This window comes from Prionailurus bengalensis, chromosome D4, assembly GCF_016509475.1.
Source record: "Prionailurus bengalensis isolate Pbe53 chromosome D4, Fcat_Pben_1.1_paternal_pri, whole genome shotgun sequence".
In the NCBI taxonomy this organism is placed as follows: domain Eukaryota; kingdom Metazoa; phylum Chordata; class Mammalia; order Carnivora; family Felidae; genus Prionailurus; species Prionailurus bengalensis.
In genome coordinates, this window is record NC_057359.1 from 89,832,695 (window position 1) to 89,849,819 (window position 17,125).

A 17,125-nucleotide genomic window follows, 5' to 3' on the forward strand; every position below is an offset into this window, starting at 1 on the left:
ACTGGGAGGGCACCACGGTTTCCATAGGAGGCTCAGCTCTGAAGCCTACTTACCATGAAGGATCTGACCACGACGTCTGGCATCTGGGGCAGCTGATAGTGGAGCAGGGCGGTGGTGGCGTGGTCTGTCACCTGGAACCAAGGACAACGAGTGGCGTTAGATGCCCCTCCGAACCAGCGCAGAGAAAACAAAACCAATGCATTCCCTAGATAGGATAAACCAGTCTGCCTCTGGACGCCTCTTGGAGGAAAGGACATCTAGAATACGACCGGAGTACGAAAATTAGTGAAGTTGGCGGCGGGGAGGACGCAAGTGTTCGGGCCTGGAGGCAATGGAGTTGAGTTCCAGCGATGGAAAACCCTGGCGGGTGGGCGGGAGCACCTGTGAGGGGGGCGTGGCCACAGGCCAGCGGAGAGGCACAGACCGGGCAGGTCACGGAGAGGCTATGGAGCCAAGTCGCTGCAGGGAACGCTGCATGAACGCGAAGGTTCTCCAGCTGTCCACATTCGACTTCATGTCGTTTTCTGAAACGTTTACTCATTTGTTTTGCAAGAGAGCGTGAGCTGGCGAGGGGCAAAGAGGGCGAGACAGAGGGCAAGAGGGAGAATCTCAAGCAGGCTCCGTGCTGTCAGTGCAGAGCCCTCCTGGGGGCTCGAACCCATGAATCGTGAGATCACGACCTGAGCCGAAGCCCAGAGTCGAACGTTTAACCACCTGAGCCACCTCGACTTCATTTTTGCAATGGAACCCTTTCTCTGGCAGGGTAACTGGTCTTTCTGCTTTCTGTCATTCTCATTCTGTCTCATAATTTGTAGTCACAGAGATTTTATGACCAGGAATCTGGTAATTTCTGATCTTTCTCTTGGGCCTCAATGTTCCTATTACCTTTCTGAGGAGCCTTGACGCTCAAAGTGTGGTCTTCTCTCCAACAAAAGTTGTGGCCTATTTATGGCATCTCGGAGGGCCACCCCCCCACCCCCCACTGTCCCCAAACTCCAAGTAGAGGCTTTGCCAGCAGGGCCGAGGGCATGAATGCCTCAGGTCTACTAGAGGCATCCGGTGACCAGACAGAACGCACACTGGCTTGAAGCCCCAGCACTGTCCGCTGACCTTGATTCGACTACTTAATCTCTCTGGGTCTCAGTGTCCCTTCTGGAAAACAAAGGACTAGTTTCAGCTCCCCTGTAGTTCTGAAATTGGACACCACAAATTGCTAATGCCTGCCATCAATCAGCAAATTAATAGATTGTACCTAATTTGACAGTTGTGTTCACACTCGTGGTTTATCGGGTGGTCCTCACTAGGGATTCTCGCCATTATGAATGTTGTGGTTAAAAAAACAAAACGAAACAAAAAAAACCCCAGATAAAACGATCACCTTTGTGAGCAAGAGCAAACATGGGTCTGCGTTGCGTAGATGCCTCAGTTTTCCAGCTGTCACCAGAACAGTAAGGGACAAGCAGCAGTAGGTGAACTGATCAGGTGGAAAGAAACTCGAAAGGCTGCTCCAGGCCCGCAAGGCAAAGCTGCACACGATCTGGAAATCAGTCCTGCTGTGTCCACACCTAAGGTCAGAGAGGCCACACCCCAAGGTGGAGGGCGTAGGCCCCCTAGCTTACCTGAGCCTCACTTTCTCTAAATAAATGGCTGTGCGTGTGAAGCACGCCCCGTCCAGCCACAAGGCAGCCCTGCCTCTCTCCCCTCCCTCTCTGCTCCTCCCGCCCTTGGGTGGGCACTCTTCCCTTGCTGGACTTTCATGGCCTGCCTGGTGGCTGGTGAAGCCACAAGATGATGAGCTCTATGGGGACAGGGATCATGCCCACCTGGTTCATGGTACGTCCCCAAGGCCTGGAACATCACCTGGCTGGCATCTAGCAGGAGCAGGTGCTCAATACTTATTTGTAGAATACAGAAATAAAAATGCCACTCGCCAGGGGCGCCTGGGTGGCTCAGTCGGTTAAGCGTCTGGCTCTCGGTTTTGGCTCAGGTCACGATCTCACGGTTCGTGTGTTCGAGCCCCAAGTCGGGGTCTGTGCCGACAGGGCACGGCTTGCTTGGAATTCTCTTTCCCTCTCTCTCTGCCCCTTCCCTGCTTCTGCGTGCGTGCTCTCTCGCCGTCTCTCTCAAAGTAAATAAATAAACTTAAAAAAATAAAAGTTAAAAAAAAGTGCCCACTCACTGACGGCCACATACCAGAAACACCTGCCCTGGCTTTCTCGAAAGGACAGCTATAGGTCGTGGATCCAACATGGCCGAGAAACTGTCACTGAAGTGACTTTCAAGAGAAGTGGTACTTACTCTTTCAAGTGCAGACTGGTTTTATTTTAAGCATTTCTGACAGACAGCCTTCTAAAATGAGCAATGCTTTTTTTTTTTTTTTTTTTTAAACAGTAGTAATGATAACTTGGCAAGAAGGTGGGTGGTGACTGGGGGGGTGAGATTAATGGCTACAAAACACAGCAAAGCAAACTGGGCCCCACGGCCCCTGAGCTTGGAGGCGGGTTCTTACCCACCCAGACCCCTTGCCAAGCGGGACAACCCATGCAGGTGCCCCTCTGTGGGCTATCACATTTGCCATTACGAAGGAAATTTCCGGAAGAGGGAGCTTCTGGAGCATTCTTACCCCAGCGCCTACTACTTGTTTCAGTGTTTCGAGCAAGCTCTGCCCCGCACATCAGTTGCTGTCACGGCAGGGAAGCCAGGCGAGCTGTCCACTAGTTCGGGCTGCTCCTCGCCCAGGACACAGAAAGCTCATCGGCGGTCCCAGGGGGCCTCTGGGACAAGCCTAGATCCGTCCGTTTCAGCAGCGTGAGCACCGGTCCTGGGGCTGGATTCCCCAGTCACACTGGCCACCCAGAGCCCACACCCCAGGCTGGCATGCCGTGTCTGGCTGCACACTTCCTTTGCGTCTCTTTGTACAATTTTTAACACGAATGACCAACCTATAAAGTTGAGCGGCAAACGGCAAGTGAACGGAGGTGGGTACTCTCCTTATTTTCATCTTACAGACGAGGAGGAGGAGATTCCCGGAGGCCGGGAAGATGGCTAGGTCACACAGCCGGTGAGGGGCCCTGGGTTTGTGTTTAAGCCCAGAGGCCACGAGGCCCACGCCCAGGCCGGCCCTCGCCAACAGGCACCCCGGCCAGCAATCCTGGCTCTGGAAAAGGCACACGCTCCGGGTGCCCCCGGCATCATCTGCCCACACGCCCCAGCCTAAGGTTCTTGGAAAGCCGGAGTCCCGATGGGGGGTGCAGGTTAGGAGGTTTGTAAATGTGGCTGCTGGTCAGCTAGCTACTCTGGAGCAGAACCGGACGAAGCGGGGAATGTCCTCCAGACACAGCTCTCGGTACCACGGCACTGTTCCGGCATCTGGCTCCCAGAGAGGGCACCCAATTAGCTTTGCCGCTAGTGGGCTGGCCATCTGGTCAAGTGTAGCCACTTTTTCGGATGGTCTAGTGTAAGGTACTCCCTTAAATCGCCCAACGGGGGCAGGGTTTTTTTTTTGTTGTTGTTTTTGTTTTTGTTTGTGCTGCCATGATCAAATGATGTTTGATTTCAGTTTCTTCAAATCTCTGTCACTGATGACAGACATTGTAATAAAGGGAAACAAAGTTGGCTGATCTACTGTATGTCCCCTCCCTTCCTCACAAACTCCACCGCTCCTGGTTCTGGGGTTCCTGTGGCCGAACTCCAAAGCACCAGGGAAGGCATGGCTGCAGAATGGGGGGGGGGGGAATTCACCTATAATGCTCTTCCTTTCTTGTCCAAGCATTCCTTCAACCTTCAATGTTTTCTTGTTTTACACTTTTCAATATTACAAGTCCCCCCCCCCCCCCGCCCCCAGCATCCAAGGTGTGGGGGAAAAAACAGGCCCGGGGCAACAAAAAAATATTGCTATTAACTAATTTAGGTGAAATCCACTCTGTGCCAGGCCAGCCGAGGCTCAGGCCCCATTGTAAGGTACAGCTCCTAAGATTCCACTGGGAGATTAAAGCCACCCTGCCCAGCAGGGGAGGCTGAGGAGGGGCACTGATGCTCCTGAGGAGGGGAGACCATTCATCCCTCCACTCACCGCTGGTTACGAAAGTGCCTGCAAACAGATCAAAGCAGACCTTGAGCTGCGAGCCCCTGGCAAGGGAGGGAGGGAGAACACAAGAAAGAAACAATAAACCAGCGGGATAGGGGACCTTGGGAAGAACAGGAGAGGGGCAGCGATGCCAGGTGACCAGTGAAAGCACCGCACAGAGAGACAGGGCCACTCAAACAGCAGTGAGCAGAGGCGCCTGGCGGGCTCGGACTCTGGAGCCTGTGTCTCTTGATCTCTGGGTTGTGAGTTCGAGCCCCACGTCAGGGGTCTGGCTTACTTAAAAACAAAAAAAGCTGCCCCAAACCAGTGAGTAGACAGCCATGCAGGGGCTTGGCCAGGAGGTGTCCCTTATCGCCTCCAGGCAGAGCAAACTGCAGATGTTCTGGCTCAGGCTGGGGTGTGCTTCCCTCTCTATCCCGAAGGGAGCACTGCCGGGGAGCCTCTCTGAGAGTGACGTGCCCATCGCGGCCCCGGGGGGCCTTATCCCTCTCTCGGTGTCGTCCTCCTCCGCCAACCAGGGCTTACCGAAATTGTGTCCCCAGCTCAAACAGGTGAAGGTCTTCGTGCCCCCAGACTGGCAGGGAACTAAGCTCGGAGGGAGAAAGGAATCTTTCAAGAGCCCTTGAAACAGCTGCCAGTCACACTGGTGAAGGAGATGCCAGTCAAAACAAGTCTCCCAAGGCTCCTCTCCCATATTGCGTGTGAGCCTTTCTGACGTCTGCACTCCGGAACCCGAGAGCGAGGGGTGCTCGGGAAGTCACGAGTTAGGTCGGCCGAAGCCACGGCAGCGCTGCCTGCAGTGAGGGCCACGGCCCTGCGCGAGGTGATGCGCACTGCACAGCCGGGAAGGGGCTGGGGCCCGGGAGCCGGCCCGCACGGGTCTGGGTCTTGTCTGCTACTCAGGGGCCGCGTGACCTCGGGCACGGGCTGCGTGAGCCAGTGCCAGGGAAGCACTGGGACGGCGCCTGACAAACAGCACCTACCGACCGTGAGCCTTCCCCTCCCTCCCCGCCCTACAACCCTTCATCCCTACAAGCACCTCAGGAGGGCGCTGTGATGAGACCGCCCGTTTCCAAGACAGGAAACAGTCGCAGGGAGGCGGGGTGACAGGCCCAGCCAAGTGGCTCCAGACGGCGATGGCCCTAGGAGGGAATGACCCCCAGGACTCCGGGGGGGGGGGGGCAGGACTCCATGCCAGTCTCTTTACTTCTGCCCCAGTGCTTGTCGCTCACACGACTCTCTCTCCCTGTCCCTTTTGCTCGCTGCCACATCCCAGGCGCCCAGCCCAAAAGAGCCCGACACGGGTGGGCCCTCAGGAAGTCTCTGGACTGGAGGAGTCTCCCTGCCGCTCGGAATGAAGGGGGGAAGGGGAAATGGGGCAAACAGCAGCCAGCAGCATTCGGTCAGTGTGCGCACGCATTCATCAAGGGCAATCAAAAGCACAGTGCTAACGAGTGGGGGAGGTCCTATGTCACCACGTCGATTTTGGCACAGAAAGCCCAAATCCTCTTTCCCACTGGCGGCCTCTGGCCAGCTGTGGGGCAAAGAGAATGGGGGGGGGGGGTCCCGCAAGGCTACTTTCTGCTTAACGTCGCCCTGCAGAGCCTGGGTTTCACGGTGACCAGAAAGGCTCTGGTCTCTGATCTGCAGAGGAAGAACCAAGGACAGAGCGGTGACAAGCGTAAGGGTCAGCGGGACACAGGAAGGGGACAAAAACTCTCAACATACTATCACTCCTCAGCAGTTCCCTAAAGTGAGAGTCTGTCGTACAGATCTTCCCCGACTTACGACGGGCTTACATCCCGATAAAACCACCCTAAGTTGAAAACGCATTTAATACACTCAACCTACCGAACGTCACAGCTTAGCCTGGCCTACTTTACATGTGCTCCCGGCATGTGTGCAAGCCTACAGCTGGGCAGAGCCGTCAGACACGAAGCCTGTTCTGTAATAAAGTGCTCGATGTCGCTTGTAACGTACTGAAGACGGGACCGAAAGTGACCAGCGGAGTAGTCGTCAGTGGGGGGGGGGGGGTCGTCCTCGTGACGGCAGGGCTGACTGGAGCTGTAGATGTTGGCCAGCGTCACGAGACAGCATCAGACCACTCACCGCTAGCGGGAGGGAAAATCCAATTCAAAATCTGAAGTGTCCTTTCTGCTGAATGTGTGTCGCTTCTGCACCGTCGTAAGGTCAAGAAATCATAAGCGGAGCCAGCGTAAGTCAGGGACTTGCTTGGTGGCCCAGGAATCGCCCTCGGGGCTTCTTGAGCTTGCCAAGGTCGTAGGCATCACCCTGCCGAGGCTTCCGGGCCGGAGTGGGGAGGCCGCAGGGTGGCAGAGGTGACGGGGCGCCAGGCACCATCCCTCAGCTTCTAGAAGGTAGTCCAGGCTGGGGGCCAGGATGTGTGTGGTTAAAAAGCTCCCCAAAGTGACTGTCAGCAGCATTAGGGACCACAGGTGAACGGACCGCTTGCGTCCCACCAGCTGGTGGGAGCTGAGCCCGCACCCAGGCTCTGGCAGTTAGTGCCGCTCTTGCTAATGCGACCGACAGAGAGCACCGAGTGAGGCATCTGTCAGCACAGAGCCCACAGCCTGAGGCCGCCACAGCCAAGCCAGGAGAGCTGAGCGTGTCCCGCAAGGTTCACAGGGCAAGCTTAGCACCCAAGTGTCCAGAAGTTGCTTATTTAAGAGAGAGGCAAGGTAGAGCCCCAGATTCTGGCTTCCCTCCAGCCAATACCTGCTTTCCCAAACGCTGAAGGGACCACGCGGTCTCTGGCCGACAGTAACATGACCAGAGGCGGCGTGCCGGGAAAGGTGATGTGGAACTGCCAGGAGACCGGAGTTCAGTCCCGGATTCACCACTAATTATCCGGGTGACCTTGGCCGCATCGCTCTCCCCGCTGGCCCTGGGAAAGGAACACGAGGCTGGGATCCCCGGCACCGGAGGTCGAGCTTTTCAGTGGACGCAGCTGCAGGGCCTGGCTGCACGCCCCGAGGGTACCCCTGTGCTGAGCATCACCCTCAGGCCAACCGGCAGTGACACTGAAGCCCTTTGTTCTTTTAAAAAGGACGAGCTGGTCTGCCCCCACCCCCCTCCAGGAACGCGCCCTCCGCCTCCCCGCGTGGTCCTTGACTTCTGGGCCGGTCACGAAGAGCCTGGGGAGCCCAGCTCGGATCCAGGGAGACCGTCCGTACAGACTGCTCTCGGTGCCGGCAGCCTCCTCGCACGGTGATGGCCTCCAAGAGCTGTGCAGCACAGACGAGGTATTTGCTACTTGGTTGTAACACGCTGCAACCCAAAGGAAAAAAAACACACTTCTATTCACTGGATGTACTTTAATGCTGCGCAAAAAGAGCAGCCCAGGACGTCAGGGTCTCCACTCAGGGCTCTGCCAAGGACAGACCCACCCTTAAGGAGAGGGGCCCCAGCAACCTCTCAGAATGAGAACATTCTTTGTGGGTCCAAGGAGTCAAAGACGGGAATGCCGTGTGTTAAACGTTCAAGGAGACAGCGATCCCTGCCGGCCACGCTGCTCCGAGGAGGGGCACGGGCTTTACGAAGAATATTTAAAACGCCCCCCGAAGTACTCATTCCAAGAAAAGAGAAGCCATCGTTATTTCCAAATGGGAATGCTATGAAGTCAGTCTTGAAAGTGCTGGGGGTGGGGGCGACGGGGCCGGAGCAGGGACAAGCCTCTAAAGCTGGGATAAAAGTCCAGTAGAGCGGAAGCTGGCGGTTTCATTTTATTATGTGCCCCGAGTCTCTAATCCGCACCCTGGATCTGTATGCCGCGGGATCGTCAGGCCCAGAGGCCCGAGGAGAGAGCATCGCAGTCCGGGGGGACCGGGGATTACTTAGACAAGATCGATACTTCTTTCTCTGCCGATGAAGGGGCCATCTGCATGGGCTTTGAAGGGCTTCTCGCTGTCCCCGGAGTCTGGCAGTGCCGCCGGGGGGTGGGGGGAGGGGGGTGGGAGAGCAGAGGCAGGGTTGCCCGCGTGGGAACTAGACAGGTCAACACGGACGCGGCTGCTCCCTCTTGCTTGAAAAGTGGCCACAGTTTTGAGACGCAGCTCGGTCTGAGAAGGGTGAGACCTTGTCTATCAAGTATTGACCACAGCCCGTCGCACCTACCAGCGCTTCCATAAAGGAGTTTTGTTTGGTTTGGGGGTTTTGCCCCGATCTCTTTCAAGTTGCAGCCAAGATGCCACGGACACACTGAAGGGAAGCCCCTCAACCCCCTGGACCTGAGTGCTGGTTGCTGACGGCCTCCGGAGGCAAACGACAACAAACCACACACACACACACACACACACACACACACACACACACACACACACACCACGGGGTACTTGGAAACACCGTGGTGTGGCGCCTGAGGGCCCGGATGACCTGGAGGTCCTCCCACCCATGCGTCCCTTGGCCTCACGACATACTCCGTCACTGCTGGCCACTCTGACTCCTCCCAAACCTGTTTTCCTGGCCCTTCTGTCCCTTTGCCCGTAACCCTCAGCAGCATCTGTGGACACCCCAGCCCCGCACTTGCCTGACCTGTAAGCAGGAGCCCTGTCTGGCCCCAGGCTGTGTTCTCCATGAGGATGAGGTCATGCTGGCCTTGTGTGGCCTCCGTGGGCCTAGCTCGGGGCATCTACAGAGAGGAGAGTGCTCAAAAAGGGGGCTCCGTGCTGGTGCCACTCACCTGGTAGGACCCTGAGTGAATGACAGACAACATAGGCGAGATTCTATTGATTTATTTTTGGCCAGTGGTGTTCGGGGAGCAGAGTGGAGGTGTGGGAGTGGGAAAGGCAGAGGTCACGGGGCGCTGCCGGGAGGAGGGCCTGGGTGAACGGGGAAAGCCCAGGGTGGCCACGAGGGAACTCTCCAGGGTGCTGACCAGCCTCAAGCTTCTGCCACAGGCCTCGTGCAGGGCTGAGAGGAGCTGCACACAAAAGGTCCTTGACATTTCCCAGGATTAAGGAATTAAAGCTCTTCATTTAGATGAACAAAAAACAGTTCCATGCTTTCCAGATGGTAAAATGCCAGATTCTGTTGCTGGCTGCCAGGAGAGTCCAAGCCCAAAGACACCTGAACTGTTCTGTACCCACTTGGTGTGATGTTATTTTCTGCAGGAACAGCCTTGCAGTTAGAGAAACACATCCAAAGACATCTGGGCTCCCAAGAAAACCCAGACAATACCACCTACTTCCCTATGAAAACCGAGGCAACCGCAGGGAAAAGAACAGAGTCTGCAGAGCTGGGAGAGAGCCCCGCCACCCTGATGCTGGCTGCCTTCTGCCCAGGTCCTGCTGGGTGGGGGAGATGGGGCGTCAGGGCGGAACACATTGCTCTCGGGCGCCTTCTGGGGATCACCAGAGGTGCCCCTGGGCCTCTCAGGACACGGGGGAACGTTTCAGGTCCTGGGACCATGATTCTATGCCAGCACGTCACGGCTGCCCAAGAGGCACTGCTGGGCGGTGGTAATTTTGGGTACGGCTCACTCTGTGCCCGGGTGGGGCGGTCATATGCCCGGACAGAACTGAAGATGGCTGTCGCTTTGGTGGGAGCATGTGGGTTGTTGTGGCAGCTGGTCTTTGGATTACCTCACTAAGAACACGTAACGTCAAGCGGGCTGTATGTATATATTTGGCCATGGATTCTGAGTTCTGCGTCCCTTCCCCCGTAGGGTAACAGCAGCCATCACTCACTGAGCACTTCCTCTGGGCAGCCACAGTGCCAAGGACTTCTTAAGCTTTATCATCATGCAGAATCCTCACGATATGGACCCCACAAAGTAGGTTCTTTTTTTTTCTTTTTTAAAAATATTTTTAAATGTTTATTTATTCTTGAGAGAGAGAGAGAGAGAGCGCGCAAGCAGGGGAAGGGCAGAGAGAGAGGGAGACACAGAATCTGAAGCAGCTCCGGGCTCCGTCCGAGCTGTCAGCATAGAGCCCGACGCGGGGCTCGAACCACGGACTGTTAGATCACGACCTGAGCCGAAGTCGGACGCTTCACCGACGGAGCCCCCCAGGCACCCGTATTATTTCCCCTTGTAACGGCCCCGGGACCCGAAGCGTGGAGAGGCTGAGTCCCAGCTGGCAAGTCCACGTGGGGGAGAGCCGGTTGCACATCCAGCCCGGCTGACCCCAGAGCCTGAGTCTTCTCTACTGTGTCCACAGTGAAGAGACTGCGAAGAGGTGACAGTGAAGACAAGAGGAGACATGAGGAGGGGTCAGCGAGGCGGGAGATGGGCCGGGGGAGGAGAGCTCCCCTAGGAGAGGAGAGCGGTCACTGCGGGCGAGCACCCGAGGGAAGTCGGGGGAGCCACGGACTGGAGGCGCCCCGTGCGCTCCATGCCTGTCGACTCAACCTCCCACCACTTCTCTGAGGCGAGTATTCGTCTGATCTCCATCTTACACACGGGGAAACTGAGGCAAGTCTGGCCAAAGAGGGAGTAGCGGTCACCTGGCAGAACGGCTCTCAGTCACTGTGCCGGACTGCCAGTCTCTGGAAGGGTCACTGCGGGGAATGCTGACCGGGGCCCGAGACTGGGCGAGGCAGCCTGGTGGCCCGTGGGAACAGGGCTGGGAAATGCAGGGGGGCCAGGCTTCCCGGAAGCACTTGCCGGATTCTGGCCTGGAGCGCACGGAGCCTCGGGCCACCCGTCAGGAAGAAGCCGGCTACAGAGATGAGGCCGACTCCCTGCCTCCTCTAACGGCAGAGAGCCGAGAACCGCCTCCAGCAGGGTGGGCCGCGCCCTCCTCCTCCACCCCGACCGCGGAACGGTGTGTGAGCAAGTACCCGAACAAGGCTCTCGGGCATTACCACGCTCGGCGGTGGCGGAGGGCGCCTTGTGGAGGACGGTGTCGGGCTATCGCGAGGGGGAAATGAATGATCAAATCTGTTCTGTGGATACTCGCACGTGCCCCTTACAAGAAAAGGTGGTGACGAAGCAGTACTCAGGCAGCAGGCGGACAGTGATGATCCGTCCCCGCCACTCTCAGCGCCCAGGGCCCCTCGGGCTGGCGCGCCACAACATCCACTCCCGTCTCCCTTCTGCTTATCCAACCCGCTCAACACGGCCCGGCTCTCGGCTCGGGAAAGGCTGCCTCGGGCACGACCCTGGAATTGTCTGCCACCGCTCCTTCCCTGAAGCGAGTCGATGGCCCGGTCTAGGCCCCCGCAGGCCTTCCTCTGGCACCGCCCCTGGCCTGGGGTCGGCCCGCTGGCCCTCGCACCCCGTTTCATCTTTCTGGGAGCGCCAGGGCACACGAGGCAGCAGCGGGAGGCACAGGAACCCAGTGCCAAATGCCGCAGTTCGTTCTGCCCGGGGAGGGCCGCGCTGTCCTCTGAAGCCTCTGGAACGATGACTGTGGACCCCGAGCTGGGCATCCGCGGGCTACGGCTTCTGTGCTTCCCTCCGAGTGGAAACGCCGCGAAGGATGCGCCAGCCCCCGTGGTACGATCTCTCCTGTCCCCACCTGCCCGTCTCGGCCGCACACGCGCCCCCACCTCTCAGCCTCCCCGCCGGGACTTAACGCAGGAAGTAGCCGCAGATTTGCTCGCACTCTTCCTAAGTGCCGGGATGAAAACGCACACGGTTTTGAAACGAGGAGGCTAAAGATCAAAACGGTGGCTGCCCCTGCAGAGTTTAAATGTCAGGAAAATCCGAACACGCCTGAAACCCTTCCTGGCTCTTTGTGCTTCTGCCCTTTCAGACGGCCCCCCATTCCTAAGTCCCATTCTCCGAGTCTGCTCTGCTGGAGACGGGCCGGCTATAAAAAGCCTCTTCGCCCTAGGACGAAGCGCACAGAGCCTCCGGGGCACCGCAGGAAATGACAGGAGCCTGTCGGCAGCCGTGGCCCCACAGCACGCTGTCCCCAGCCCTCCGCCGGGGGAAGGGGTCTAATGAGGAAGAGGGAAAGGGCCTACTGACAGTCCCCGCTGCAGACAAAAGGCAGGCCACATTTCGATTCACGTGGGGGGACTTGCGACAGGACCTCGTGTGCCTGTCTTTGACCCAGGGAGTCCCGCGCACGCGGCCTGAGGAGGATTTGACAGGCGTGTGCTTCTATTCTCTTAGCTGCTGACATTATCTTCCGGGAATAAAAAGGCAAGTGTGAGCTCCGCGCGGCTCTGTGAAGCAGCCCCCCTCCCACCACCTTGCTTTGTCACATCGAGGGCAAGACCCGGGAGGGGTCCCACCTTCCCAGCACGCCTCTCTCTGCGGCCGCCGCGGCTGCTTGCGGGCAGGGAAAGACACAATCCGCGGTAACTGCCACCACGTGGCGAAGGAAGTCCTGGCGCTCTGCGGCACAGCAATGCTGGGAGAGGGTGCCTCCCGCCGTTCGAGGAGGCCGGGGCCGGCGGCACACAGCTGCGGCACCTGTCACCACGGGCACTGTTTTCTGCCGGGGAGAGCCCCTCTTACCGATGACCAAGGATGCTCCTTGACCGTGTCACTGTCGTCTGAAAATGCACTCTGCTCCTGATTCGGGTCCGGCCTTTCCGGACAGTGGGGATAACTAGCCCTCCCCTGCCTGGTCCGCCTGCGTGGGTGTCAGAGGGCCGACGCCAGGCAGGAGGGGACGTTTTCCGCGGCACTGTCAGTTGCTTTCTGGGGACTGCTACCAGTAACGTCGATCGGGGACACCCGAAATCTAAGTGGGTGGACAAGCAGCAAATAGGATTCTGAGACAAAGCGGAGACTAAAAGGGAGAGTTTAGAAGTGTTGCCCCCTAACTCTTCTCTGTTGGCATTCTGAGTCTGAAATGCCAAATAGCATCCCACAAATCGCACCAGATCCTCAGAACCCGCAGCAAAGTGGCCCCAGCTTTGCTCTATCGTGCGGTGTGTGTCCCCTGTCCCCCAACGCGGCCCGAGACTCACACAGAAAAATAAGCAAGGTACCGTCCTGCCCCTTCGTGAGCGAGGCCACACTATGTGTCCCCATCCTCCCCACCAGCGTCTAATGCCAACACAGGACTTTTTAAACAAAACCCCAAACCCTTTCCATGTGATGATGATCAGTTAAAAGCTTCCCTGATAAAAGATTGAGCTTAATTCTATACTATTTTCCAGTATCTTCCTTACACTGACAGCAAACAGACAATGTTTTAGTCGGGAAGCCAGAGGACTCTTTAACCCGCAAACCCTTACCTGCCCCTGGAACAGGAAAAGGACTCTTCACTCCCTGGAATCAGAGGGTACCATCCCCTATCCCCAAATTACGGCTCGTTAATTGAGTACAGGTCAGTATCAGAGGTCAAGTCCATTTAGGTAACAACAGTCGAAGGTACGGATGACAAGGGGCGTCCCAAAGGGCTCTGCCCACATACGACGCACCGATCAGCAGTTGAGGTAAAACCCCCGTCCCTACAAATGCGTCTGCTTCTGCTTCAGACGCGTTACATAAACTTCGAGGGAGGAATTGGGGGGGGGGGTGCTGCTCCACATCTCTGGCTAGACTAATATCAAATTTTAAACACTGCTTCTGTGTGTGTTTGTGGTTTTAAACAAATACAAAGAGTGCTTGGCGGGTTATTTTTAGGGGAGGTAGAATAAAAATATAGCACTGTCTCTCCACATCTATGCCTCACCAAATCTGTGTCTCACACATTTTACAACTTCCTAATAAACTTTACGCTCGCATTCAAAAATACTTAATACTACACGGAACATTAAAATACACACACACACACACACACACATATATATGCAAAGGCAAGCATGTGCAAGCCCTTGTCACACGGGGTATTTGTATGGAAATTGGACCATTGTCGAAAGGCCAGGTTTTGGTCTGCAATGCTCATGGCTCCCCGAAGCCACCGCCTGCCTGTGCGGAGCCCGGGGAAGGGAGCTCATCACAATACCACAGAGGGACAACCAAGAGGAGGCAGGTTAAGAAAACAAAACCACTTTAATGCTCCTCACTATCGAAGCGACACACAGTGCAAGGTAATGATGGCTGTCCTTTCTCTTTAGAATGCTTTTCCACAGCTGCTGGGGGAAAACTGACGAACGCAGTCAGCCTGGATAAAGTCGGCACTCAAGGCTGAGACCTTACGCATGCTCAACAAGTACGTGCCGCAGGTATGGTCGCTTAGATAAGGACGCTACGACTCACGTGCAGCAGCCTGCCCGCGACCACACACATTTTCCTGCAGCCTCTGGGCCGAGAGTCGGCGGCTCTTTTCTCCATTCTCCTTCTAGCTAGCTCAGCTGGGTAAAGGAGTGTTAGAGGAGTCAAGACCATCATCTTCTTTTTAAAATAAACTCAATTTCGGGGCGCCTGGGTGGTGCAGTCGGTGAAGCGTCGGACTTCAGCCAGGTCGCGATCTCGCGGTCCGTGAGTTCGAGCCCCGCGTCGGGCTCTGGGCTGATGGCTCGGAGCCTGGAGCCTGTTTCCGATTCTGTGTCTCCCTCTCTCTCTGCCCCTCCCCCGTTCATGCTCTGTCTCGCTCTGTCCCAAAAATAAATAAAAAAACGTTGAGAAAAAAAAAAATTTAAAATAAACTCAATTTTGGACTAGAAAAGTTGCAACGATGGTGCACGTAGCTCCCACGTACCCCTCGCCCAGTTTCTCCCCGTTAATGTCCTTCACAACCGGGTACCCTTGGCACAACTAAGAAACCAGCATTGGTTACTTACTATTGATTCAACTCATTTTCTCATTAACATCCTCTTTTTGTTTCAGGATCCAACCCAGGATTGCATGTCCTATTTGACTGTGATAAGATCGTGAAGCTTTAGGGGCGCCTGGGTGGCTCAGTCGGTTAAGCGTCTCACTTCGGCTCAGGTCATGATCTCACGGTTCATGGGTTTGAGCCCCGGGTAGGGTTCTGTGCTGACAGCTCGGAGCCCGGGGCCTGTTTCGGATTCTGTGTCTCCCTCTCTCTCCGCCCCTCCCCTGCTCATAGTGTCTCTCTCTCAAAAAAACATTAAAAAAGAAAAAAAAAAAAGATCGTGAAACTGTAATGCTTTTACAGGCTCCCTAAATGTGTGGTGTTGCGTCTCAGACCCCTCTCCTAGCCCCAGGCATCTGTCCTACCTTAGCCTTTCACGCACAAGGGTCCAGGGAACAACGTGAAGTGATGTATTAAACACCATTAGAGGGCTGGTCCATTATGCTGCTTTGATACAAAAGCCTTAAGCTCACTGCTTAATGGGGACGGGGTCTCCTTTCGGGGTGATGAAAAGGTTTTGGGAGTAGAGGGTTCCACAGCACCACAAAGGTTCTACAAATCACAGAACTGTTAATTTTATGTTGTCTGAATTTCACCTGCGTTACAAAAAAAAAAAACAACAAACCTCCGTGATCTCCCTTCTAAGCTACCTGGCATCCCTTGGACGCAACTATGACTCAAGTGGAAATGATGTGGGCTCAGCTTTCAAAACCGTGTCCCTCCTCCGCACCAATCCCTTCAATGGAATCGAGAATAAGATCCAAATTCTGCAGCAGGACCTAGAGGCACCTGCCCAGCCTGGGCTCTGCCTCTCTGCTCCACTGCACGCTCCGATGGCCCAGCCTTCGATGGTTCTTAGAACGTGCTCCTCAACACCAGGTTTCTGGGCTGCCGCTTCCGTGGCCCGCCAAGCGTCTCCCGTGGCTCTCCGCACGACCGGCGCGTCTCATGAGGTGCCCGTCCTGTCAGGTTTTGCCCCATAAAGTCCTCCTGGCACCGCCCCAACGAGAGGGGCCCCTCCTGTTCTGGATTTCGGGCCCTCATTAACAACCCAGAGTCATCATCTTCCTCGTCTGTCTTGTTTTCCCTCCCTTGTATCCCTAGCACCTCGCGCTAGGTGCCTGGCACATGGCGAAAGGGGCTCAATAAATAACCGTTGCTGAGCCGGATGAGGCAGCAGAGGAAATTGCAACCAACTCCATCACGTCCACTGCCGAATGAAAGCAGAGACGGGGGATGGCTGAGGGCAGGGGAAAGTAGCTGGTACCCCGCAGGGGAAACAGCTGGGGCGCTGTGGGGGGGTGCGGGGAGCCCGCGTAAGCCCCAGGTGCTGAGCTGCTCCGGGGAAGGGCCCCTTCCACCATCAGAAGCTGGGAGAGGATCTTCTGTAGTCACATTGCCTTTCTTCCGACATTTCCCAAACACCATTTCGTGGGGAAGCCCGACATTGGAAAAAGAAGTCACCAGGGTGTTAGGTGGGGGTGGGGGTAGGGTGAAGACGGGGCCAGCCTGCCTCTCTCAGCCTGTGCTAGGCACCTGCGTAGACCACAGGGCTCTGAGGAACGGAGCTTAAAAACTGGGTTAGCTTGGAACTCAAAAGCCTCTGTGTTTTTCTTTTTTCTTTTTTTCTTTTTTTTTTTAAGGTCTGATTTCTGTACAGCAAAACTCACCCTTTGTAGGTGTGAGAGAACAGGAAAAAATACATGTATTTTTCTCATCTCCGTCCCTGGTTCCTGGCATAGAGCTCCTGAAACCCTAAGCGACAGAGTGCTAGGGGTATCTCTCGTTCTAATGAGGGGACCATGGGTGGGCACCTGGATGGGGGCTGGTCACCAGAAAGACCAAGCCATGATCAGAGTAATTAGAGGCTTAGAATTTTCTGTCCCATCCCCCATCCTCCAGAGAAAGGGAGTGGGGCTGGAAACAGAGTTAATGATCGAGTATGTCTGCGTGAGGGGGCCTCCATGAACTCCCAGCAGCACAGGGGCGCTGGGCTGGCTCAGTTGGTGGACTCTTGATCTCAAGAGTTGTGAGTTCGAGCCCCACGCTGGGTGTAGAGATTACTTAAAAATAAAATCTTGGGGCGCCTGGGTGGCTCAGTCGGTTAAGCATCCGACTTCGGCTCAGGTCACGATCTCACGGTTCGTGGGTTCGAGCCCCGCGTCAGGCTCTGTGCTGACAGCTCGGAGCCTGGAGCCTGTTTCAGATTCTGTGTCTCCCTCTCTCTCTGCCCCTCCCCCACTCATGCTCTGTCTCCCTCTGTCTCAAAAATAAATAAACATTAAAAAATTAAAAAAAAAAAAAAGAAAGAAAGAAAGAAAAGAAAAGAAAATCTTAAAATCCCAGTAGTACAGGG

The 17,125-nt window shown here is 55.9% G+C and overlaps 1 protein-coding gene across 5 annotated transcripts in view; it reads right to left on the bottom strand.

Moving 5' to 3' along the window:
- The window catches only part of MED27 (mediator complex subunit 27), a 234,075-nt gene that overhangs the window by 38,335 nt on the left and 178,615 nt on the right, over positions 1-17,125 (bottom strand). For all 5 annotated transcript variants that reach the window (XM_043565694.1, XM_043565696.1, XM_043565693.1 and 2 more), the window contains one exon: positions 54-131. In XM_043565694.1, the coding sequence (XP_043421629.1) occupies positions 54-131 (78 nt within the window). The remainder of the gene's footprint in view (positions 1-53; positions 132-17,125) is intronic.